Genomic DNA, 25,649 nt, shown 5'->3' with positions numbered 1-25,649 from the left:
CAGTGGCACCGTGACAGCAATTGATTTTGTATTGTTGCACATTGGCACCGTGACATAAACTGTTTTCCGTATTCTTGTACAGTGGCACCGTGACATAAATTGTTTTCCGTATTGTTGTACAGTGGCACCGTGACAGCTATTGTTATTGTATTGTTGTACAGTGGCACCGTGACAGCAATTGTTTTCGTATTGTTGCACAGTGGCACCATGAGAGCAATTGTTTCTGTATTGTTGCAAAGTTGCACCGTGACAGCAAGTGTTTCTGTATTATTGCGCAGTGGCTCAATGACAGCAATTGTTTCTTTATTGTTGTAAAGTGGCACCGTGACAGCAATTGTGTCCGTATTGTTGTACAGTGGCGTTGTGACACAAATTGTTTCCGTATTGTTGCACAGTGGCACCGTGACAGCAATTGTTTCCGTATTGTTGTACAGTGGCACCGCGACATTAATTGTTTCTGTATTGTTGTACAGTGGCACCGCGACATCAATTGTTTCTGCATTGTTGTACAGTGGCACCTTTACAGCAATTGTTTCTGTATTTTTTACAGTGGCACCGTGGAAGAAATTGTGTTTGTATTGTTACACAGTGGCACCGTGACAGAAATTGTGTCTGTATTGTTGCACAGTGACACCGTGACAGCAATTGTTTCTGTATTGTTACACAGTGGCACCGTGACAGCAATTGTTTCTGTATTGTTGTACAGTGGCACCGTGACAGCAATTGATTTTGTATTGTTGCACATTGGCACCGTGACATAAACTGTTTTCCGTATTCTTGTACAGTGGCACCGTGACATAAATTGTTTTCCGTATTGTTGTACAGTGGCACCGTGACAGCTATTGTTATTGTATTGTTGTACAGTGGCACCGTGACAGCAATTGTTTTCGTATTGTTGCACAGTGGCACCATGAGAGCAATTGTTTCTGTATTGTTGCAAAGTTGCACCGTGACAGCAAGTGTTTCTGTATTATTGCGCAGTGGCTCAATGACAGCAATTGTTTCTTTATTGTTGTAAAGTGGCACCGTGACAGCAATTGTGTCCGTATTGTTGTACAGTGGCGTTGTGACACAAATTGTTTCCGTATTGTTGCACAGTGTCACCGTGACAGCAATTGTGTCCGTATTGTTGCACAGTGGCACCGTGACAGAAATTGCTCTCTGTATTGTTGCAAAGTGGCACTGTGACAGCAATTGAATACGTGTTGTTGCACAGTGGCACCGTGCCAGCAATTGATTCCGTATTGTTGCTCAGTTTCTCCATGACAACAATTAATTTCGTATTATTGCACAGTGGCACCGTGACATAAATTGTTTCTGTATTGTTGTACAGTGGCACCGTGACAGCAATTCTTTCCGTATTGTTGTACAGTGGCACCGCGACATCAATTGTTTCTGTATTGTTGTACAGTGGCACCGTGAGAGAAATTGTTTCTGCATTGTTGTACAGTTGCATCATGACAGCAATTGTTTCCATATTGTTGCACAGTGGCACCGTGACAGCAATTGTGTCTGTATTGTTGCACAGTGGCACCGTGACAGCAATTGTGTCTCTATTGTTGCACAGTGGCACCGTGACATAAATTGTTTTCCGTATTGTTGTACAGTGGCACCGTGACAGCAATTGTTTGTGTATTGTTTTACAGTGGCACCGTGACAGCAATTGTTTGTGTATTGTTGCACATTGGCACCGTGACATAAATTGTTTTACGTATTGTTGTACAGTGGCACCGTGACAGCAATTGTTACTGTATTGTTGTACAGTGGCACCGTGACAGCAATTGCTTTCGTATTGTTGCACAGTGGCGCCATGAGAGCAATTGTTTTTGTATTGTTGCACAGTTGCACCGCGACAGCAAGTGTTTCTGTATTGTTACACAGTGGCACCGTGACATAAATTGCTCTCCGTATTGTTGTAGAAAGTTACCGTGACAGCAATTGTTTCTTAATTGTTGCACAGTGGCAGCATGACAGCAAATGTTTTCAGCATTGCTAAGGAGTGACATCGTGTCAGTAATTTTTCTACGTACTATTGTTCACTAGCGCTGTCAGATAAACTAATCTACAAATCGTCGTACAGTGGCGTTGTGACAGTAATTGTTCGCCGTATTGTTTTACAGTAGCACTGTCACAGAACTGATCTTCGCATTGTTGTACAGTGGTTTTGTGTCAGAAATAAATATCCGTATTGTTGTATAGTGGCACTGTCCAAAAATTACTATCACACTTAAATTGGTGTGCAATAGCAGTCTGACAGTTATTATTCTAAAATGTATTGTCCAGGAATTTTGTTTTGCAGAAGCATTGTGACAGTCATCATTTTCCGTATTGTGAGGCAGTGGTATTATGACAGGAATCGTCTCCATATTGTTGTCCAGTGGGACTGAAGGAAAAAACTTGTTCTTCGTTTTGTTGTGCAGTGGCTGTGTGACAGAAATAACGGAGTGGTACTCTCAATGAAACTGATCTATCTATCACTGTACACTGGCATTGTTATAGAAATTATTCTCCGTATTGTTTTAACAGGGTCACTGTGACTGAAATTATCCTCCGTATTTTAGACAGTGCCAGTGTGACTGAGTTTTTTCTCCGTATTGTTAGACAGTGGGATTATGACATAGTTTTTTCTAGTATAGTGGTATTGTGACAGAACTTGTTCCCCGTTTTATTGTAGCGGGCACTGTGACAGAAGTCACTTTAAAAATTAACTCTTAAACCTTGTGCTCAGTGATTTTCTTATTGATTTAAGGAACCGATGTATAAAAAGTTGAAGTGCATTGTTGACTCATATTTAAGTGGGCTTCTCCGTACTGTTTTAGTTAAGTTTGTCATAATAAATATAAGCTTCCGTATATGATTATGGGTTTTTTACTTGTGAATGTAAATTGATGGGCGGATAGATTCCAATAAAACAAGTCATGAAGAGTTTATTTTGCAAAAATTTAAAAGTTATTCGTAACATTATTTTAAGAATGGATTCAAAGAATCTATGGATCTTAATGTTGGTGTTTATTTTAAAAGAAGGTAAGTTACCAACCCCATTTTAATTGCTTGAATTCAAAATAATGCGAAAAAACTTATTATGGCTTGAGCATTCACTTAAATAGTAATATAACGACACAGGGAGTATGCTGTTTATAGATACGTTAAAAGTATCTTTACAATATCAATAATGAAATGTGTTTAAACTAAAAAATGAAATAGCTGACATTAATATTTAAACACGGACTTATATTAACTTTAAGAGATATAGTATGCTTTTTGTTTATAAAGAATTTCTGACGGTTATATTAATATTTTCAGATGTAGTTTTTTCATTTTTACAATGATTATGTTTAAAAATGATTTAGTGGTATCTGACCTAATAATATTGTGAGGGGTTCCATACTGTTTTAGGTTACACACTACTTTTAAACTTCCCCATAAATTCGATGCAAACAGACAAGACTTTATATTGGAAATAATGCCAATTTTAGCGTTTCACGTATATGACTACCATACATGTCCTTAATATTCAGTTCCAAACCAATCAAAAACAACAAAAAAGATATATCTACTAAGAATATTCACTTACTTTGAAATTTGCACCTGGCCGGAAGACAGCAACGTTTTTCTCTGAGTGCAGGTATTGGACTGAATTTAAAGTATAACAAACAAAAAGTTGGTTTACACGCAGGATTCAACAAAATGTCAATCTGAAGTAGCATTCTCAATCATAAATATTGAGAGGTATCCTGGTCTACATTTTGTTATTTGGATTTAGTTATAACGTACATTTACAGTCATATCTTTTTTGTGGTCGATGCAGGGAAAGGAACCGGTGTTTTGTTTATCCTAACTTTCTTAACATTTCAAGTTTTACCCGGGGACTTAAGACAAAATAATTCATAATGTGACATTTGAAATTAAGTGTTTACAAAGTCTGCCTATGTTCTTTGTCGGTAAACGAAAATAAAAGTTCTGTTCTATTCTATATTTTTTATGAGCACTGTCTGCTTTCGTTCTTGTGCTCGTACTATTGATAATTATACAATTATACAACTTTCCGCAGATTTATTATTAACGTATGATACTACTATGCATTACCAACATAACTCACCTTTCTGAATATGCACAAGATCAAAAATAAAAAGCAAACGGAAACGCTTAGAAATCAAGCTGTAAAAGAAAAACTGTCAATGAAAATCACAGTTGCAATAAAAGCACCTATATTAAAAGAATTCAAACAAATCACTTTGATCAATCTTCAATGGTTCTGTACAACTTGTATAAAACACTGATTCTAGGAAAAATATCATCAGTGGCATAGACTTTACAGAGATACCGACATTCTATTATTTTCATAATTGTTTCTTTTCAAAGGATCTGATGTCAACGATGATTGTAAGTACATGTATAATTTCCCCTACTGCTCTTAATGATATCCAATCAGACACATGCTCTTTGTAGAATTAAAGAAACTATACTGTACTTGTTTGCACACAACAAAAGTCACCTCTTGAAAATGTAAGCATTTGCAACCATGTAGATACTATATAGTACATTACTCTCAAATTAATTTATCTGCTGTGTTTAGATTGATCTGGTAGGAAAGATATCCCCCTCCACCCAAAAAGAACCCCTTGATAACAATACATGCACACATTGTTGCTGCTTTAGCAACCATGTAGGTTTATCATATGCCATGATATGCTTGTAAATTATTGGTATATTGACTTATATGGTACCATTTTCATCACATATCATGTCTTGAGAGTGTTGGATTGCACGTTTTATCGTCCTTTGATAAGACAAAAAAATCACTATCCGGAAAAGGTGTTAACAGGGGGCTTTTAGGGTAAACCTAAAAGGATATTATAACAATTTCTAGCGAAATGTTGCATTTTGGTCGTACGTTATTATTATTTTCTGATATTGAAATAAAAAGTAAACTTGGACCCTTTGTTGTTGTTGTTTGTTTGTTTGCTTGTTTGTTTTTTATGTAGGGGGTGGGGGGGGTGGAGGGGCCACCGGGGTACCCCCGGATCCGCTTGTGGTATGTATATATATTTGACTCAGTAATGAAGTCTTATACTTAACTCAATAAGGAAGTTATTATACACTGTTGTTTTTTAATTTTAAAAGTACGCACGAGCAAAGTCATTAGGAAACATTGATAACGTTAAAGGACATTAACACTATTTCTCACTATTTTTGTATTAAGTCATTACCTTCTTTATGAATATTCATTTTTCATCAACATTAGATGAAACAACTTTAAAATAATTGTTTGTTTCCTATTACACAGCTCCAAAATGGGTAGGTCGGGATTTTGTGTAGTAAAACTTTGTCTGTACAAATTACCATTGACTCTCTTCAGATCAGCCCCCCAATGCGTCTGAAAGTACGTGAACTAGAGCGCTAGATATTAAAATAATGCATTGAGGTGTCTTTTAAATCATAAATTAACCTAAAATATGATACCAAAGCGATAGCAATAACAACATAAAGGTCTGTATGAAAAAGTAACGGAAGCTCTGGAAACCGGGAACAAACACTTTTTGTTACGTCACACCTTTTATCAATCTGACATAAACAAGTCAGGATGGTAATGATACACATAAGGTTCTATTGGGAAGGTCGAGAACCCGGTAGCAAACGTTGTTTTCATACGCCTCAGCTTCTGTTTATCCGTGATCAGAGTATGGTAAATCTGTTTTATTTGCTTTCAGTCTTAATTGGCAAACTCTTTGCTGGCAGCTGTTAACAAATCATGACCAAACCGATCCATAGTTGTTGTTTTTTTTGTATATGAAATAAGATTTGATTGTAAACAGTACCTGTCTTTTTTTCATAGCCTCCTCGGAAGAGGAAATAATATGCATGGAGCCATGGACGCAAATATACCGCTCATGCATCTACATCAGCACCATTTTAAAGACCCAATCGAAAGCAGCTGCCACGTGCGACACAATGGGAGGTTATCTGCTTGTGATTAGTGAAGTTAAAGAACGAGTAAGTGCATATTGTTAAATAAAATAAATAAATGTGTTGCCTGTGTCTGTTATTCGCAAATGAATGAATGCTGTAGAAAATGCATGTAATCAAACAGTGTGTAAACCTTAACAAGTAGTATATGTATGTTAACCAGGTGTGTGCTATTGTTAATGAATAGAGAGTGACTGCTATTATCGAATAGTACCTGTCCGTTAACGAAAAGTGTGCGTCTGTTATTAAAAACTGATTGTCTGTTAACGAAAAGTATGTATTTGTCAACAAATAGTGCGTGTTTGTTATCGAAAAGTGAGGGTCTATGAACTAAAATTGTATGTTTGTTTTTGAATAATGTGTGTATGTTATCGAATAGCATGTGTCTATTCTCAAAACGTATGTGTCTGTTAGTAAAACATATGTGGTTATTATCATAGCATTTTTGTTTGTTATCGAAACAGTTGTGTCTGTTAACGAGAGGTGTCATCTTGAATCAAATACTGTGTCTTTATTGAGTAGTATGAGTCTGTTATCGAAACATTTCTATCTGTTATTAAAAAATGAGTGTTTTTGGATCGAATAGTGTGTGTGTGTGTGTGTGTGTGTGTGTGTGTGTGTGTGTGTGTGTGTGTGTTCGTGTGCGTGCGTGCGTGCGTACGTGCGTGTGTGCGTGTGCGTGCGTGCGTGTATACGTACTTGATAAGTGAGTAACTTATAATTTGTTCGCTGTTATCTATTTTGCGTATCTATAATGAAATTGTTTGCGAATAGTGCATGTCTGTTAAACAATAATGCACGTCTGTTTTCGGATAATGTGTGTCTTTCCTTAATCGTCATATGTTATTATGTTTTGGTCTTTCGTGTTTAAAATAGCCCATATCTATTGCAGACTGGTATAGTTGCTGAATTGTTGACAGTATTTCCCCTGCTACAGTCGAAGAAGCACTACCACTGGTGGGTGGGGCTAGAGCTTGATGCCGAAACCGCACAATGGAAGTGGGTTAGTGACGAAGAATTTAGCCAGAACCTAACGTAAGTAGCTTTACGTATTTTAAGGGTTTGCTTTTAGATTTAAGATACTTAGGAAAGAATTACGATTTATGATAACTAGTTATACACCGATTTTTCTTCCTCTTTTCTTTCTCAAAGGCAAAGGTCATATTCGGCGGTCAATACACGACACAAGACATATGCGTCCAAATGCAGCTAAAGAAAGGTTAAAGAATAAGTTTTGTGTTGGATTATTATAAAAAAATCGTTTGTGGAAACAATTAAATTGTTTATATTATCATTATTAATATATTATTATTGTTGATATTTCATAAAGACATACAACCAGCGATTACCTTATGTATGTACAACTTTCACATTCTGACTGGAAACAACATCAACACCACCACCACCACTAACAACAACAACAACAACAACAACAACGATAACATTAACAACATCAAACAACAACAACACAACTTTAAAACAAGAACAATAACAACAACAAAGCAACAACAATAGCAGCAACAATAATAACAACAACAGCAGCAACAACCAAAACAATAGACCATAATATGCCATATAAATATTTACTACAGTGAGTGGGCCCCGCCGGGGTCACCGCAGAAGGAGAAATGTGCTGTGTTCGACTACGATTGGAATCTTAGGGATGAAAAATGTTTGATGAAACACCAATTTATCTGTGAACAAAACCGTACAGGTAAATACGGGGAATCCAATATTTAATTCGCGATTGTTTATAAATTTTTTTTGATCTTGTTGCTTGGTAGCATACGAAAAAAATCAAAATACCTTTGTATGAAGCCTTCAAATCAGGATATAACTGTGCAATTTCAAAAGGTCAGAAATCAGATTAAACATATATTAACTTCATAAAAATGTATGTTATATATATATATATATATATATATATGCACATATCGTTCGGTATTTCAGGTTACTTTTTCTAAATATGCAATGACGGATTTGTCATCAATTAATGATCTGTGTTCCTGCCAAAAAAGTAAATTAACTTCAAATAATGATTTGATGTTACTATCTTACGAAGACAGCATCAAATAAAACCCCGCATTTCAGTCCATAGACTATAGACTATTAGTAATCAATCGCCTTTAGCCGTAATATTGCTTAATCTTTCACAAACTCAGATATATCTTTCTTTCTATAAATCAAAAGCTTTAACAACCACAGCCGCCACGATAGCTCCCTCCACTACAGTGGGACCAGTCACCACCACTGAGGAGATGGTCACGGAACAAGAATCCACTTCTGTTGAAAAAGAAATCGTAACAGAGCGGACCATGCAGCCGACCACTCAGTACACGACACCCGATGTCGGTCCCAACCAGACGACGCGTAACCACACGGATGAACCGACGGAACTTCCGGACGACAGCAAGCAGATAAGCGATACACCGCGACCCGACGGCGACACCAGCAGCACACAGAATCCTGGTGTTTCGACTACAGGTAAACCGGTTGTGACGGATGCTGAGAACCAGGGGACGACTTCAAGTGGTGAAAGAGGCTCAAATGCAAAACGGACGCCACCAGACCCTAAAATGTCTACAAGCAAAATCAATTTGCCAGTGCCGTCTGCAGAGGAAGAAAGGGAAGCTGAATTGGACAAATTTAAGGTATGTTTACCGTACAATAAAAATGTGACACGTCTTAAAAAGTACAAAGGTTGACAAAACGATACCGCAAGTTTAAATACTAGTAACAAAGGCACTCAAACGGGTTTATCATTTTTGTCAATACTACTGTCTACATGTAGTTCTAAATTTATATCAAAAGCTAAACATTCAATATAACCATATACAATTATCAACCCTTATTGCACTTTGAAATGAGAAACCTATTGTCTGTCTCGACAGGGCTGTTACGCTATTAACTACGAGAGCACGTGCCCGCCCGTACAGGCGTTTGGCATCTTGTGGCCGCGCTCCAACCACGGACCCGTGCAGGTCCAATGTGAACACGGTACGTTACGTGATTATATAGTATCTGTATTTCACGCCTCTACCCTTTCCTTCCAAGATAGCCTGGAACCTTTCGTACATAATGTTGTATGACATGAATGATTAAATTTAAGATAAAAAAGTATGATCAGACATGTTTTCATGATTGTACAAATAACAAATTGTTTACATTTACATAGGAAAAGCAATGTGGAACTGTTCTCAGAACCCGGTTGTGTGTTGGCGAGGAGAACCAAATGTTCAACAGTGTACTGCACAGGCTGTCCAGAGTCTTACCAGACAGGTAACAGTTTTCTTATTATGTGCAAACAAGGTACCAAATGTATCTGTCTCTTTGGCTGAGGCTGTATATATAGAATAAAATGTATCCCTCATGTCCTGCCGATGAGTGATGTATAGTACCAAATGTATCAGTCGTGTCGTGCCGAGGCGTGATATATATCACCAAATGTATCAGTCGTGTCTTGGCGAGGCGAGATATATAGTACCAAATGTATCCCTCGTGTCGTGTCGAGGCGTGATATATAGTACCAAATGTATCCGTCGTGTCATGCCTAGGTGTGATGTATAGTACCAAATGTATCCGTCGTGTCCTGCCGATGCGTGATATATAGTACCAAATGTATCCGTCGTGTCCTGCCGAGGTGTGATATATAACACCAAATGTATCCTTCGTATCCTGCCGAGGCGTGATATATAACACCAAATGTATCCCTCGTATCCTGTCGAGGCGTGATATATAACACCAAATGCATCCCTCGTATCCTGCCGAGGCGTGATATATAACGTCAAATCTATCCCTCGTATCCTGCCGAGGCGTGATATATAGCACCAAATATATCCCTCGTATCCTGCCGAGGAATGATATATAATACCAAATGTATCACTCGTGTCCTGCCCAGGGGTGATATATTGTACCAAATGTATCCCTCGTGTCCTGCTGAGGCGTGATATATAGCACCAAATGTATCCCTTGTGTCCTGCCGAGGCGTGATATATAGTACCAAATGTATCCCTCGTTACCTGCCGAGGCATGAAATATAGTACCAAATGTATCCCCCGTGTCCTGCCGAGGCGTGATATATAGTACCAAATGAGTCCCTTTTGTGTGGCTTATGTGTGTGTTATGTTTGTCAGTTTACCAAAAAAAGGCAAAGGTTTGTTCATTGGCAAAAGTTTATCAGTGGTGTGATGGAACATTAATGGTATTGTTTACTTATTATCAAGTCGATCCCGGTTCGAATCTCATTCCAGGCTTTGGAAAAAATGTGAAAACATGGGAAAAATACTGTAGTAAAGTGTATGAGAATTCTGGAATTATTCTCGTTTGGTCTATGAATAATTCTTTAGATTTAGTTAATGATTTTGAAAATAGACGGTGTAAAGTCTCAGTACTTAATACTTATGACTTTTCAACGTTCTATACATCTATTCCACAATCTTTAGTTACAAACAAATTGACTTCTCTTATCGAAAAAACTTTTGCGAGGGAGAAAACTACTTACCTGGCAGTTAATGTTTAAAAGGCTTCTTTTACTAATGATCACTCAAATAAATATATCTTACTATTGGACATGCACAGATGTCATTGAAGTTTTAAATTTTGTACTCAATAATTATTTTCTTAAATTTGGTAAATGTTTATATAAGCAAACTATTGGAATTCTTGCAGACCTCTTTTTATACTGCTATGAAAGTGAATATATGTTAAAATTATTTAAGTCTGGAGATCTAGCTCTTGTTGATAAATTCAATAGCACGTTTAGATATATTGATGATATTCTAAGTTTAGATAAACCTGTGTTTACAGATAACATTCATTCGATATACCCTTCACAATTGCAACTTAATAAATCTAATACATCCTTTTTAAAAGCATCCTATTTTGATTTGCAGCTAGAAGTAAAGGAAGATATATTGAGCATCAATCTTTATGATAAACGTGATGATTTTAATTTTAAAATAATCAATTACCCTTCTTTAGATGTTGATGTTCCTATTTCACCATCATATGGGTTTTTATAACACAGTTGATACGATTTGCTAGAATATGTACAGATGTAAATAAAAAAATCAGCTCTCGCAGTAAACGTATGACGCAAAAACTTCTAAAACAGGGTTTCAGATATTTTAAATTAAGGAAAACTTTTTCAAAATTTGGTCATTATAATCTCATATCAAAGTACAATAGTAGTCTTAAATCGCTCATTGATGATAGTATAGCTCATCCCGATGTTTATGGTGATGTTTTAAAGAAAATTCGTAAAATTAAAATGTTTCCAGCATGTAGTTGGGCAGATAGACGGAATGAATTACTTGGATTTTATTTAAACCGTGGATATAAAGGCAATATTTTGAAGATCGAAGATGAATACCTGAAACAAAATATTGGGTTGAATATAGCATCCTTTCATAACTAAACTTTCATTGCTTTGATTTTTATGAAGGATTTGCTAATTCATGTTATCTATAAAACCTTTTTTGGCGAACACGTGTTCACTGACTCCGAGTGTTTTGGCTGTGACTTAATTTTCCTTAAATATTTTACGTTTTCAAATCATTTGGAAGGAGAGAATAGCATATACAAATCGCATTCATTTTTAATAATGTTTTTCTTTATTTGTTCCCAGTTTTAGTACAATGATGCTTATGAAACTCTATGATCACACAGTTTTAAACCTTTTATTTTATAAGGCACACTGTGTGTGATGTTTTTGGTTTCTAACGATGACTGCATCGTATCGTTAAAAAGTATTTACATTAGGTGCTCTGAATTGTTTCCCTCCGTCTGCAGATAAAGTTGGGATCTCTAATCATAGAAGTACTTGGGGTTTTCTTTTCGTTTATTATTATTATTTGTTTTATTGATAAGTTTCCTCAGGTTAATGCATACTTTGATAAGATTTACCATTTGCGTTTTATCTTTATTAAGGATTGTTGGGATAAGAGTGAGGTGTGTGCACATAAACTGGTTTAAACCCCCAGTAAATTTGTTTGCTACTGAGCATGTTTCTGTAGCCTTTTGCATAACTATTTTGGCGCATGTGAGTTTGGCTAGTGGTCACCAAGTCGGTCACGTGGGTTTTCCCTGGATACTTCGGTTTCCCCTTAAACACAAGACCACACACTCGCGTAACATCTTGCCTACTAGAGTGACGACTTCGGAATAGTTATCATAACTTTCTTAACAATCGCAAAATATATAATGTTTAAACTGACATGCCGTATATTGTCACATTAATGCAGAACCTCAATACCTGTTGCTTTTTCTACATGCAGTTATTGTGAGGGTGTCTGCTGTAGGATGACGATACGATACATGGAAAGATGTGAAAATCGTTTGTGATAAACGCATTTCAATCTTGATTTACTCTATTAATGTTGTTTAGTTCGTTTATCAAATATAATAATGGAGAAATCAATGTATTTAACAATGAGTGTTGCTTCATTTAACTCCGTCTGATATCAAGAATATACTGGTTATTTGCAACGCTACATAATTCTGCTGATTGTGAAAGTAATGCATGCATACAACAGCTATAGACCCCCCGGTAAACTGTCTTAAATGTTCATGTCTGCCGAATCTGTTGTTTCATAAAGTTGCATTATACAATTAAATGCATTTGTAGATCTAAATGAATTAGATGCTTGGTTAATGTAATTCCGGCGTACACGATTTAATCATTAGACGCTGCAGTTTTCCATTATTTTCCGGACGCTTTCAGTGATTGAGAAATCTAAAAATGCATTAAATGCAATGCCATATCCTATTATCTTAACTCCTTTCCAAACATTATTCAATAATTATATAAACTGTTTTTAACAATTTCTGACAAATAACTCGTATGTTTGTGCTTTCTTCATGTTATGGCCTTCATTACCGTTCGTGTTAGCCGGAAATTGGAACTGAGGGAGTTGGTCAATCCCGCAACCACTGTGCCAATTTGCATTTAGAAATAAATTCATAGAAACCCTGGCATTCCTTTGAGTATGTGTCCCATAAAGCATCAGTGACGTGATTTACACAATCGTTTGTTTTGGTATTGATTAAAAAATGCACATTTGTTGTATTGTTTATTTTCAGAGCGAATCGTTTCTGGAGGAACCCTGTAACACAGAGGCGGCGCTGGCGTTCACCAGAAGTTTGGCGGCCGCGGGCGAAATCCCAGCCATGTCTGAACAGGATCTCTACCAGACGACCGTCCTCTTGGAGACGGCTGGTCGCGCAAAGCCCAACAACGCATCACAGGCAAAAACCATCATAAAGGTATTTATTTAGTGTGTAACTTCAATATTTAACATTCAGACCATGCAGTGGTAGGGTTGCTTTAGTTCATTACCAGATAGTCCTGTTGTTTACGATGGTAGTTATGGTGGTGGTTATGGTGGAGGTGGTGCTGCTACTGCTTCTTCTACTACTACTGCTGCTGCTGCTCCTGCTGCTGCTGCTACTATTGCATCGTAACTTGTGCAATTATATTGAATCCACAGTTTTTGAAATGTAATAATGCTCATTTTAGGACATCCTAAAGTGTGGAAGCGGTCTTGTCGCCAATGACAAGAAGAGCACGTGGGCGGGAATGGAGCCGGTGTCACAACGGATCGTTGCCGCCTCCCTCATGCGTTCCGTCGAGAACGTGACGTTAGCGATGGCAGCCACGTTCACGGAACCCGGGGTTCAGACGATTGAGGACGAGAACATAGGTAACATTTCGAAGATGAAAGGTGATGTTCTTATACTTAAGCGACATGGTGTTTGGTAAATTAGGTAAACGCAGGGAACAATGTGTTAAGAAAGCAATTCAACTAGGGTTGTTGGCTGTATAAAACGATTTCTTGACGGGTCAACAGTATTCCATTTCTTATTTCAGCGTCAATGTTAAAATCTTGCCATGACCATCGGAACGGTTACACAAATATATTATTAAATAACAAATTGGAAGTGTTTCCATGTAGAGATGACTGAAATTTGTACATATAATACACGCTAAATATATGTATGGAATCGTCTGATTTTAGCGGCTGAAGTGCACGTGTTGTCAATGTCGAACACGCTTCCAGGGGAGAGAAATGTGAAGTTTCATAGGGAGGACAACTCTTTCTACATACCCGAGGAAGATTTATTAGCTCATAGCTCAGGTATGGTCAAATAAAGTTTAAAATAAACCTGAAAATATATTCAATATTTGTTTAAGTTCACGAAAAGGTTGTGAAGAAATGTTTAAATATTTAATGTGGTATTTTTACCTTTTTATTTTTAACATGGAAATGGCTGATATAGAATAAGAAATATACTGTTGAAAGTAATACCATATTTGTTGTTTTTAGAAACTCTTACAATCAATTACATAAACATGTTCAACATGGTTGGCATTTTTAAATATAAGATACCTCTTTTATTAAAATAAACATAATCTGCAATTCAAGGCGGCGTTTCGCGGGCGATATTTCTCGAGTATCGAACATTTGGCGGACTGTTGGAACCACAGCAATCAGCTGATATGAGGTCAGAGCGTCGTGTGGCCAGCCGCGTGTTGAGCGCCACTCTCGGAGGAACTGAGGGGCAGGTGAAGCTGACAGAACCAGTTATAATAGCCTTTAAAACGGAAAAGGTATTTTGGTACATGTCGGTCGTAGCTACACCGTTAAACCAAGCATAGGGTTACATTCCGACGGAGAAATTCCATTTCATGAGAAAACCGCTTTAAATCAAATAAGAAAGTTTGAATTTACCAACTATTCATATGTTTCTACCTGAGATTATCTTTTAAGCGCAATATATATTATTTTAATTTCTATATTGTAGACGCTAGTCTTTTAGGTGTATTAGATATCTTTCTTCCACCTACCAAGTGTATTACCATGTATAAGCGTATCCAGGTGGGTGCGCGTCCCCCATAACCGCAACAAATTGTCCAAGTTTGCATTTTATTTCAATATAAGAAAACAATAAGATCAAAATACACCCAAAATGCACCATTTTGGATCACCACTTTGGATAAGAAACTGTTCAATCTTTCGTTGGGTCCGGTATACTTGCAAACACCCATGCCAACACTTTAGTACATAACAATATCGGTTATGAGGAAGGGGCGAAGGTCAAAAGGTTACGCCCATAGGTAACGCTCCTCCTACGTCTAATTCTGTATTCGTCCATGTCATGGAAACTGTGGTGCACTAATGATAAACATTTTTACTTGGTACGCAGGTGGACGGGGCTGAGCGATACCAACAGAAATGTTCTTTTTGGAACTATAGCCTTGGTTTCACGGGCTCCTGGTCCCAGAAGGGCTGTGCCCTGGACAAAACTAACGATACCCACACGTTTTGTCGCTGTGACCATCTCACCAGTTTCACCGTTCTAATGGACATCCATAAAACAGAGGTATTCAAACGTACTTCTATTCCTTTATATCGCGCTCTCATTCGTCGCGGCGGCAGGTGAGCACATTTGCGTTGAATTAAGCATTGCTTACAACATGTTGCAAAAACATACAATTCGATCATCTCTCTTTTAAATGGATATGCTAATCTGTCTTTAAAGATAGTTACACTCATTTGACTTTAATAATCTATATAATAATATGTTTCTAATATCATATGTTAACAACTTTTTGTATATAATGTGATCATATGTTTCTAGTAACCCATATAATCATTCGTCTCGAATAACCTAAATGCTTACCTGTCTATAATAGCATACATGCATTTGACCATCTGTCTCTGGAAAATATCATCATGTGACTCTAATAACGTATATGATCATCTGAATCTAATAACGTATGTGAACACATGTCTCTAAAAACAACTATAATCATTTGTCTCAAATAACAAACATGTATATGGTCGTCTGACTCTTACAACCCATACAATCATCTGTCCCTAGATCAAGGGTGTACATGCAGTGGTCCTGTCATACATCACCTACGCTGGGATCATCATCTCTGTCATCTGCTGTTTCTTCAGCTGGCTTACTTTTGTCTGCCTCAGGTAAATAATTGATCTTATTTTTTAAACCTCAGTTAAACAAATGATATATACACTTCAGGTACACAATTGATCCATATGACTCGAGTAAACAAATGATCCATCATATAGCTTAGGTGAAAAATTGATCCATATACCTCAGGGAAACAATTGATCCACATATCTCAGGGAAACAATTGATCCATATAACTCAGGTAAACAATTGATCCATCTACCTCATTGAAACAACTGATCAATATACCTCAAGTAAAAAATTATCCATATACCTCAAGTTAATAATTTACCCATATGCCTAAAGGAAACTTTCGATCTGTATACCTCAGTGAAACAATTTATCCATATACTTCAAGTACACAACTAACCCATATGCATCAGGGAAACAATTTATCCATAAACCTCAGGTAAACAATTGATCCATGTACCGCAGTGAAACAATTGATCCATATACCTCAGGGAAATAACTGATCCACATACCTCAGGTAAAAAAATGATCCAGACACCTCAAGTAAACAATTTATGCATATACCTCAGGTAAACAATTGATACACATTCCTCATGGAAACAATTGATCCATAAACCTCAGGTAAACAATTGATTCATATACCTCAGGTAAACAATTGATCCACATACCTCAGGTAAACAATTGATTCACATACCTCCTGGAATTAATTGATCGATATACCTCAGGGAATCACTTGATCCATATATCTCAGGGAAGCAATTGATCCATATACCCCAGGTAAACAATTGATCCATAAACTTCAAGGCAACAATTGATCCATATACCTAAAGGAAACAATTGATCCATGTACCTCAGGTAAACAATTGATCTATAATCTTCAACGAAACAATTGATTCATATAACTTAAGGAGACAAATGATCAATATACCTCAGGGAAACAAATACTCCATTTACCTCAGGTAAACAGTTGATCCATATACCTCAAGGAAACGAATGATCCATATACCTCAGATAAACAGTTGATCCATATACTTCAAGAAAACAATTGATCCATATACCTCAAGGAAAGAATTGATCCATACACCTCAGGGAAAGAATTGATCCACATACGTCAGGTAAAAAATTAACCCAGGCGAAAAGAAGATATTTTTAAATTTTTACAGTTGCCGCTTCATCAAAGGACATCGTAGCAGCGCCGACGAGCGGGGTAACAGTGGCGGTAGTAACTATGCGGGCTCCGCCTCTCGGTACGGTTTACTTCATATTTAATCGAATGACTGTCTTAATTGTAGAATTTATATGCATGCAACAGCAAATTAAACCAATCAAAAAGTAACTATTTTATTGAAAAGACCTGTGTTTCTTGAAGTCATGGATTATTTTGAATAATATTTTCACGATTTAAAATCTATTTCGAACAACTTATTTGTTTTAGACTACTGGATGCCTCAGTTGTCTGTGTTCTTCTTTACTTACAACTTACTCATTTCATGTATAAGGAAGTTAAGTAACTTAAGAGCAAACACTTTATCTAACCTCTTAGCGTGTACACTATAACAATCGTCTGTCAAGTTGTTATAAAGTGGTTTGTAGTACCCTGCCTTTCCTTTTTCATGGGCATGCATGAGTTAAACGGCGCTAGTAATCATTTGCTTAAATAATATAATTACGAAACCGTACTCACTTCTTTCTGTATTAAGAACACACATTATATTGCAAACCTCTACCCCATAATCTCCGTACCGACCAACTTTGTTTCAGATCCGTTAACGGGGAGCGGAACTCAATCCACAAACATCTCGTGTTCACGATCTTCGTGGCGGAAATCCTCTTCCTTGCTGGTATACAGAGGACGGATGATAAGGTATGTACAAGAATAGAGGGTCAAAAGGGATATTGTAGTATAGTTGCCTGCCTTTCATCCAAAAGGTTGTGGGTTCGATCCCTGCCAGGTCAAGAGTGATATAGTGGTATAATCGTCCGCCCCTCATCGAAAAGGTCATGGAATCGATCCCCGCCTGGTGGAGAATGATATAGCGGTTTAGTTATCCGCAGCTCATTAGAGCGGTTCTTGGATTCGATATACGCCAGGTCGAGAATGACAGAGTGTTAAATGAGTCCGACTCCTACCCAAGAGGTTATGGGTTCGATCACAATATGGGGAACTTGTGCATGACTTCTCAAAATGAACACCAGTACTGGTTTCTACAAAGGTAAAGGAATCGATCGTGTTTCTAAAACCAGTTTTCGTCACGTGCAAAAATGCCTGTTTACATTCAGTTGTATTTGAATGATTTATATCTGCGAACGATCTAAACTTATGTTACTGTTTGTACCAAAGACTTTCAGTTTCAGATAGTATGTAATGCCAAATTTGTGACAATTGACATAAACTATGTGTCTTAGGAAATGGTGGCGAACTGGCGATGTCCGTTGAATTGTCATGGCATGCCGATTTAAGGTCTAGTTTAAAGGCCTAGTTTGAGGAATGTTTGGCATAATAATCCCCTGCTGTGCATCTCCTGCTAATTGCTCTGATGTCACCATAGGGGCCAATTTCATGTGTGTTCGTTTATTGGCTGAGGGCCATTTAGGGCCCATTTTTATAATAAAACATCCCAAACTACACAGCAGGATTCTCAGATTGAAGATCTGATAAGACAATTATGCAATAAGATTAAGACTAATTAACAGAGGTTGTGTTGTACAAATACAGGGGTGGGGGGGGGGGGGGTATCTTATAGAAGGCTTAAACTAGGCCTTTAAGAAATGTTTGGCATGATGATTCCGTACTGTGCATCTCTTGTTAATTGCCTTTGTGTCACAGCAGGGGCGATTTCCTGTGAATTTGTTTATTGACTTAGGGCTATTTAAAGTTGACGACACTTTTAGAATAGATAATCTCATTGTCTCACAAATACATTACTAAATCTTGTTTAAACAAAATGCATTGGCAATACATTCCAATCATGTTGTACACGTGTGTATTATAAATCATATGTATAGGCTTTATTTTATACAACGTAGTATTCTCAATATTCTAAAGCACTGCTATAATAAATTTAATATAATTTGTAAAAGTGAACAAATATACTAGTATGATATTAAGATGTTTTTTGTTTTATTTCTAATAAATCTACCATTTCTTAAAAGTCCTGCAGGACATTCAGATCCTGAGATCTGATAGAAAGTTTAGGGCAATAAAGATTAAGTTAAAGGGGGGGGGGGGGGGCGCACTTATAGAAGGCTTAAAAAACTTTAAGAAGGCTGAAAATAGGCCTTTAAGGTCACTCGTTAGTTTGTGTCAGGCTCCTTGTCAGATCAATGGGGACAAACAAAGCTTTCTCAACTTAAATATTTCTACAAGTAATCGTTTAACAGATTTTCTGAAATGACGTCATATTTAAGATCGCGTGTGCGGTGATCGCGGGCGTGCTGCACTTCTTCTTCACATCAAGCTTTTTCTGGATGCTTCTTGAGGGTATCCACATTCTCTTCATGCTCGTCCAGGTGTTTGATGCCGCCAGGTCAAGGGTCAAATACTACTATCTCGTCGGATATGGTACGTATCCTTGTAAATTGTATACTAAAATTGTACCATCTCGTCGGATAGCGAACGTATCGAGGCAGACCAAGAATCAAATACTACCATCTATATTTATGCAAAAAGCTACAGAAACATGCTCAGTAGCGAAAAGTTTAAAGATAAACCCGGTTTAGTGGCAATGGGCAAACGCCAAAGACATAGAACACAAAATCACAAACAAGAAACATAGAACAGCACAAAATTCTACAAACAGCACAGTGCATAAATACTATATATATATGTATAAGAAAATAATTGGTATGCTTATCAAGAATTGTTAGGTACCGCCTTGGAACAGTCAGTAAAATGTAAATTTACTGGTGGTTTAAACCAGTTTATGTGCACAAACCTCACTCTTATCCCAATAATCCTTAATAAAGATAAAACGCAAATGGTAAATCTTACCAAATATAGTCGGATATGGTACTTTCCGGGGTAAAATACTTCAACCTCGTCGAATATCGTATGTATCGTGTTAGGTCAAGTGTCAAATACTTCATTCTTGTCGTCTTATGGTACGTACCTTGGTAAAATACTACTATCTCGTCGTATATGGTACGTACCGTGGTAGAATACAACTTCTTCGTCGGATTTGGTACGAACTTTGGTCAAATAGAACTACCTCATCGGATATGGTACGGTTCGTAGCAGGTCAAACACTACCATCAAGTACGTGACGTGTGGCTGGTCAAAACACTAATTCCTCGTCGGGTGTAATACGTATCGTGGCCGTTTAAATAATACTACCTCGTTGGGTACGGACGTAATTTTCTCGGTTTGAATAATGTATATCAGTAATCTATATATAAATATAAATATATATAGCTAACACACATAAAATAGCAATGTTTTTTTTTATAAATAAGTTTACATATGAGCAAAATAATTTTATTTCATTATGCAAATGTTTTGTTATTTTTCAGGATTTCCACTTTTAATTGTTGGAATATCTGCTATAGTTTATCATGATGGATATGGTACTGAGAAATAGTGAGTTTTTCTTTCCTAACAATCATTTTTACAACAACATGGATTTAAATGAGTTGTTTCATTGTACAAAAGAAAATGTGTATTGTAATATATTAGTATTTGACTTACCTAATATGGTGGTTCCTTTTGCAGTTGCTGGTTGACATCGGACAGAATGTTTTTATGGAGCTTCGCCGGTCCCGTAGCATTTATATTACTCGTACGTATGTTGAAAAGTAGCTGTTGTTGTTTTTGTTGTTATTGTTCTGGTTTGATACCGTTTGAAAATACTTCTTCGTAAATAATTTTAGCACTTTTCAAACTGATTCGTACTGTTATTCAGTCTTTATACCCCCGACAAACGAAGTTTGAGGGAGTATATTGGAGTAACCTGTTGGATAATCGACCGTTACATTTTTCCTTTTTCGAAGTACAACTTAAAAACTACTGAATGGAATTGAATTAAACTTCATACGAAAGTAAAGCACAACGAGCAGAAGTGCAGTGAAGAAGAACCATAACTTCCTGTTGCTACATTTCTTGTCCGGAGCATACTTTGAAAACTACTGGATGTAATTTAATTAAACATACGATGGTAAAGCGAGGATTGAAGTGTACAAGAACCATAGCTCTATTTATGCTTATCGCAGAGTTACTGTCCTTTGTTACCTTGTCTTGTTTGGAGCATAACTTTAAAACAGCCTGATAGAAATCATAAAAAATTCATACAATGATAGAACATAACGAGAGAAAGTGTAATGTTCAAGAACCATACCTATATTTCAGCTAACTACACAATTAATCCCCTTTGTTACATCTATATCCTATATTATGATAATTGTAAGGAACAAAAGCCCGTTTGACATTTAAAAGTAGTAACAAAAGGTGTGTACATGTTATTTTTGTTAGAGAGTTGTTCTATGAACTGTTGTTACATTCGCTTAACATTACTTTTACATTCCTATACTTCTTGGTGGGATTTCCAATTCGGATAAACAGTTGGTATTTTTCTTCCATATTGCAGGTTAACCTGTTGATATTGATATACGCCATGACAGCGGTGTGTAAACATTCAGAGTATGTTTTCACGAAGGACAAGTCTCCGACAGGAAACATAAGGTCGGTAGTTAATCAGTATGTATGATTATGAAATAATAAGTGTGACTGCAATAAGCCAGGTATGTAGATATAATATATATAATATGCATAGTACAGGGTATTCGGACACATATATGTTTCAATGCAGTCTTAGACCATCCTTAAAGTCAAACCCAGGATCGTATATGAAGCTTTGCTTTGTTTCTTTGGTTAAAATAGAATTCACAACCTTTGGAATTTAGTAGATATATCACAAATCTCTGAGTCCTGTCCCCATTCATAAAAAAGGGAGGAAAAATATATATACTATACTAATTTCAGCTGATTCAAAGCAAATGAGGCTCGAGTTCGTTCGTCCTATCGATATAAATACAAATGCAAAAACATGTGTCTGCATGATACTATAGAAAACGTTTTATTTGTATAAAGAAAAAATGCTTTCACAGAGATTCGCTTGAGCCTGCATTGATCCATTTAAACATTGGTTTATTTTACGTTTTGTCGAAAAAACAACAACAACAGTTTCAATATGAATATGCATTGCTTATTTCAGAATTTCTTGAAGAAAATAAATTTATTCTAGACAGGTTCTTTTTCAATTAAATGTAAAAAATATATTGTAAAACGTGAAATGTAAATGATGTGATACATTCTCACCGCACTTTCAGCGCTTTGGTTTTAACATTTGTTCCTGTTTTCAAGCAACCTTTCAAGCAATATGCACCGTAAGAAAAAAGTGTTTATGTCAACACGCCACAAGAGATACCTTCAATGTTTACACTTGTGCATGTCGATATGGTCATTCATTTGGTGTGTTCATTTGATTGCGATGTACGCCAACAGTTTTGCTTTTTTTGTGGACTGTCCACCTACCTTCACCATATTTACAACCGTATATGTCATGCCAAGGTGTGGCTTAACGAATTAGGTCAGTCTTTGAAGCGTGTCTCGGAATTCGGAAGCCTAATTTACCGGCCGCCCTCGTGAACAAAGCTGAGTTTTGGAAAGAACGCCATGTTGATAAAGATCCCAATAAAAATGGTGTCATGAAACAAGTTTCTCGTGGGCTGTAACATCTTATTGTTAAATCCAACGCCCTACTTTTCTTGTGGACGAACCCAAGAGCAAAAGCAGAGCATCAGTTTAAGAGGCCCGGTGTCGATTTGACCTTATCGATCTTAACCATATTTAATTCCTTTTTTTCAGGGTGTGGATCCAAGGAGCCTTGGCTCTTGAAGTGCTGCTTGGCCTCACTTGGGTGTTCGGCTATTTCTATATCAGTGAGGAGGCCCTTCCATTCGCATACCTCTTCACCATTTTCAACTCCCTCCAGGGCCTCTTCATCTTCGTATTCCACTGTGTACTCAATAAAAAGGTAGAAGTCTTGTAAAAGCAATAAACATACCTGTTTTTTTTTTCTTAATTTGATTTGTCGTATCGTTTAACATTACATATCGTTGCGTTGTATTTGGTTTGTAGTTATGAAGGTCTAAATTAATTTGTTTAACATAGAGTATAAGTCCCGGTATTGCTTATGTATGCCTATTATGCCAGTTATGGTTCCATTATAATACCTACCGGTCAGCAGCCAATTTCATAAAAACGGTTTTCGGTTTAGTCAAAGTTATCCATAATGTTTAGTCGTTGGTCATTATTTAGCCAATAATAACTACTATGCAATCAAATCAGTTTAGTGAGTCAACTGGCCGAAAAGTAACCTGAGGACACTTTATCAAAGTGTAATTCAATTGGCTGTTATTCAGTTGATAATTTAATACTTGAACATACAACTTTGCATCTCTCTGAAGGGTCAACGATCCCTTTAATGCACATGTATAGCATACACTTGTCGTCTCAGATCCGCAAGGAATACAAGCGATTTATTAACTTCAAGCGGAGGCCGACGTCCAGCGGTACCCACTCCACCAAGGCGAACACTTCCGGTCACTCAAGCGGCCTCCAGCTCCACCACCGTTCGGAGCCAGGCTTCTCCGACGACTCTAAAACCGCCAACGGCAAGGACCACTGCACGTCCAGTGATGCGTGAACGTCCGGGTCCAGGTGTCACGAGGACCAAATTACATGATAATTATTTACTCGCCACGTGCATGATAATGACACGTTGTCTATGTTGTTGTAAATCATACCTTTATGAATTGACTCGTTAACAAACCACGTGTGACTCGTGCATGATTATGACACATGGTCTATGTTGTTGTAAATCATACCTGTATGCGTTGACTCTTTAACACTTTAACGTGCGCTTCGTGCAATAAGAGAATTGTGGATTAAAAGTGACGGCATGTTAAATACATTCAAATATGGATGAGGATCCGCAAAAGTTCATGAAGAAATTACTCTGAAAATAAAATATTCGTATGAATATATGGACGGAACTTCTTGCCAAGCTTAACTGTGTGTATTATTTAAAAACTGATAATTATGTACCGGTGTCTCAATATTTAATGTGCTTGTTCAATATTGTGTGGATCAATTTTGTTTGTTCAAAGAATGCTAAGAAAGCAATGCTTAACTAGTGCTGGGGCGAGTTGCTATGTTGTACCTTGGACGCATTTTGTTCCTAGGAGCGATCTTGTACCTAGGATGCATTTTGTTCCTAGGAGCGATCATGTACCTAGGACGCATTTTGTTCCTAGGAGCGACCATGTACCTAGAACGCATTTTGTTCTAAAAAGCGATCTTGTACCTAGGATGCATTTTGTTCCTAGGAGCGATCATGTACCTAGGACGCATTTTGTTCCTAGGAGCGACCATGTACCTAGAACGCATTTTGTTCTAAAAAGCGATCATGTACCTAGGAAGTATTTCATACAGAAGCGATCTTGTACCTGGGAGCGATCTTGTACCTAGGAGGTATTTTGTATCTAGGAGCGATCTTGTTACCTAGGAGGTATTTTGTACCTAGGAGTGGTGTTGTACCTAGGAGGTATTTTGTACCTTAGAGCGATGTTGTACCTAGGAGGTATTTTGTACCTTAGAGCGATTTTGTACCAATGAGGTATTTTGTATCTAGGAGCGATATTTTACCTAGGAGCGATATTGTATTTAGGAGGATTATTGTACCTAGGGGCGATGTTGTACGTAGAAATGTGATAATTGTGATTGTCTACAATGCAATAATCGTGTTGAATTACCCTCTTAAAGTACAAATTCGCTTTAAGGGTTCTTCAAGAACCTTTGATATATTCTATTTTAAATCGAAGTTGAACTCATATAAACGCTGTGATATCACTCAGTGTAAAGTCATTTCAGCACACTTTTTGTTTGATACTTATCTTAAAGTATATACTTTTATCTGTATCGACATGCTTCAAAAGCAATAAACTCATTAAAAGCAATGTCTTGTTACAGTATTTCCTAACAAAGAAGTGTCCAAACTTGTAGTCACTAGTCGCCGTACAAAACATAGGCTTATGATAACAGTCATATTGTCCAGCAGTGTACTTGAACAAGAGTAGTTATAATGAAATATGGGATACAAATTGACTTAATTTTTACCCTTACAGATAAAGAAAGTTCACTCACAATGATGCTTTTAGATATCAAAATATTATTGTATTAAAGATTTTATATATTATACTTTTGTGCAAAAAATGAGTCCAGTGAAGGAAAGGGACATTTTCCAGTAATGCGACTCATTAGCAGTTAATTGTAGCTATTTTTCATATTTGTTTCATTTTGTTTTTGCATGTAATGATATAGCTTTGATTTTTGGTCCAATCACTTGGTTTAATATCGTTTAAAGTTGATAATTAAAAAAACTCCCATGACAGGACTCTTTACTGCTAACGACTTTTTATTACTTAAAACAACCTTCAATACATGTATACTTATAATACTATAAATTATTAACGTTTGGAATGTTAAACATTTGCATAGGTTTTAAGACCATTCTAAAAACACATATTATTACAATAAGATTCACATGTATACAAACATTAACAAAAATGTATGTGTTAGGAGGAAGTTAAATGTAAAAGTGACCAAAGAAACAAACTGCAATTTTTATCTTAAATAAATAACATCAGAACGACAGTGTAGATATCGGGATATTCTCCACCTT

At 36.8% G+C, this 25,649-nt stretch overlaps 1 protein-coding gene across 3 annotated transcripts; it reads left to right on the top strand.

Moving 5' to 3' along the window:
• Positions 1 to 2,818: 2,818 nt before the first annotated feature.
• Positions 2,819 to 24,924, top strand: LOC128214568 (adhesion G protein-coupled receptor L4-like). 3 transcript variants are annotated; one of them, XM_052921101.1, is made up of 21 exons: positions 2,819 to 3,024; positions 5,837 to 5,994; positions 6,860 to 7,002; positions 7,560 to 7,681; positions 8,158 to 8,618; positions 8,859 to 8,964; positions 9,143 to 9,246; positions 13,048 to 13,230; positions 13,484 to 13,667; positions 13,983 to 14,102; positions 14,391 to 14,530; positions 15,172 to 15,348; positions 15,850 to 15,953; positions 17,076 to 17,159; positions 17,674 to 17,776; positions 19,321 to 19,474; positions 20,422 to 20,488; positions 20,621 to 20,687; positions 21,492 to 21,586; positions 22,772 to 22,940; positions 23,424 to 24,924. In XM_052921101.1, the coding sequence occupies exons 1-21, from the start codon at positions 2,919 to 2,921 to the stop codon at positions 23,610 to 23,612; spliced, it is 3,036 nt and encodes a 1,011-aa protein (XP_052777061.1). In that variant the 5' UTR covers positions 2,819 to 2,918; the 3' UTR covers positions 23,613 to 24,924. The 3 variants fall into 3 exon arrangements, with proteins under 3 accessions (XP_052777061.1, XP_052777060.1, XP_052777059.1); XM_052921100.1 differs by having other exon boundaries at positions 2,820 to 3,024; positions 8,173 to 8,618; positions 14,391 to 14,575; XM_052921099.1 differs by having other exon boundaries at positions 2,820 to 3,024; positions 14,391 to 14,575.
• The last annotated feature ends 725 nt before the right edge of the window (positions 24,925 to 25,649 follow it).

The sequence above is a fragment of the Mya arenaria genome, chromosome 13 (assembly GCF_026914265.1).
Source record: "Mya arenaria isolate MELC-2E11 chromosome 13, ASM2691426v1".
NCBI classification, from domain to species: Eukaryota; Metazoa; Mollusca; class Bivalvia; order Myida; family Myidae; genus Mya; species Mya arenaria.
This window is presented reverse-complemented; position numbering and strand designations above follow the sequence as displayed.

Bases quoted from the DNA above. Each gene is read 5' to 3' on its own strand.
- LOC128214568 (XM_052921099.1), top strand. From the start codon at position 2,919: ATGAAGAGTTTATTTTGCAAAAATTTAAAAGTTATTCGTAACATTATT. The intron at 7,003-7,559 runs GTAAGTAGCTTT...TATTTACTACAG, and splicing joins GAATTTAGCCAGAACCTAAC to TGAGTGGGCCCCGCCGGGGT. The intron at 22,941-23,423 runs GTAGAAGTCTTG...TTGTCGTCTCAG, and splicing joins ACTGTGTACTCAATAAAAAG to ATCCGCAAGGAATACAAGCG.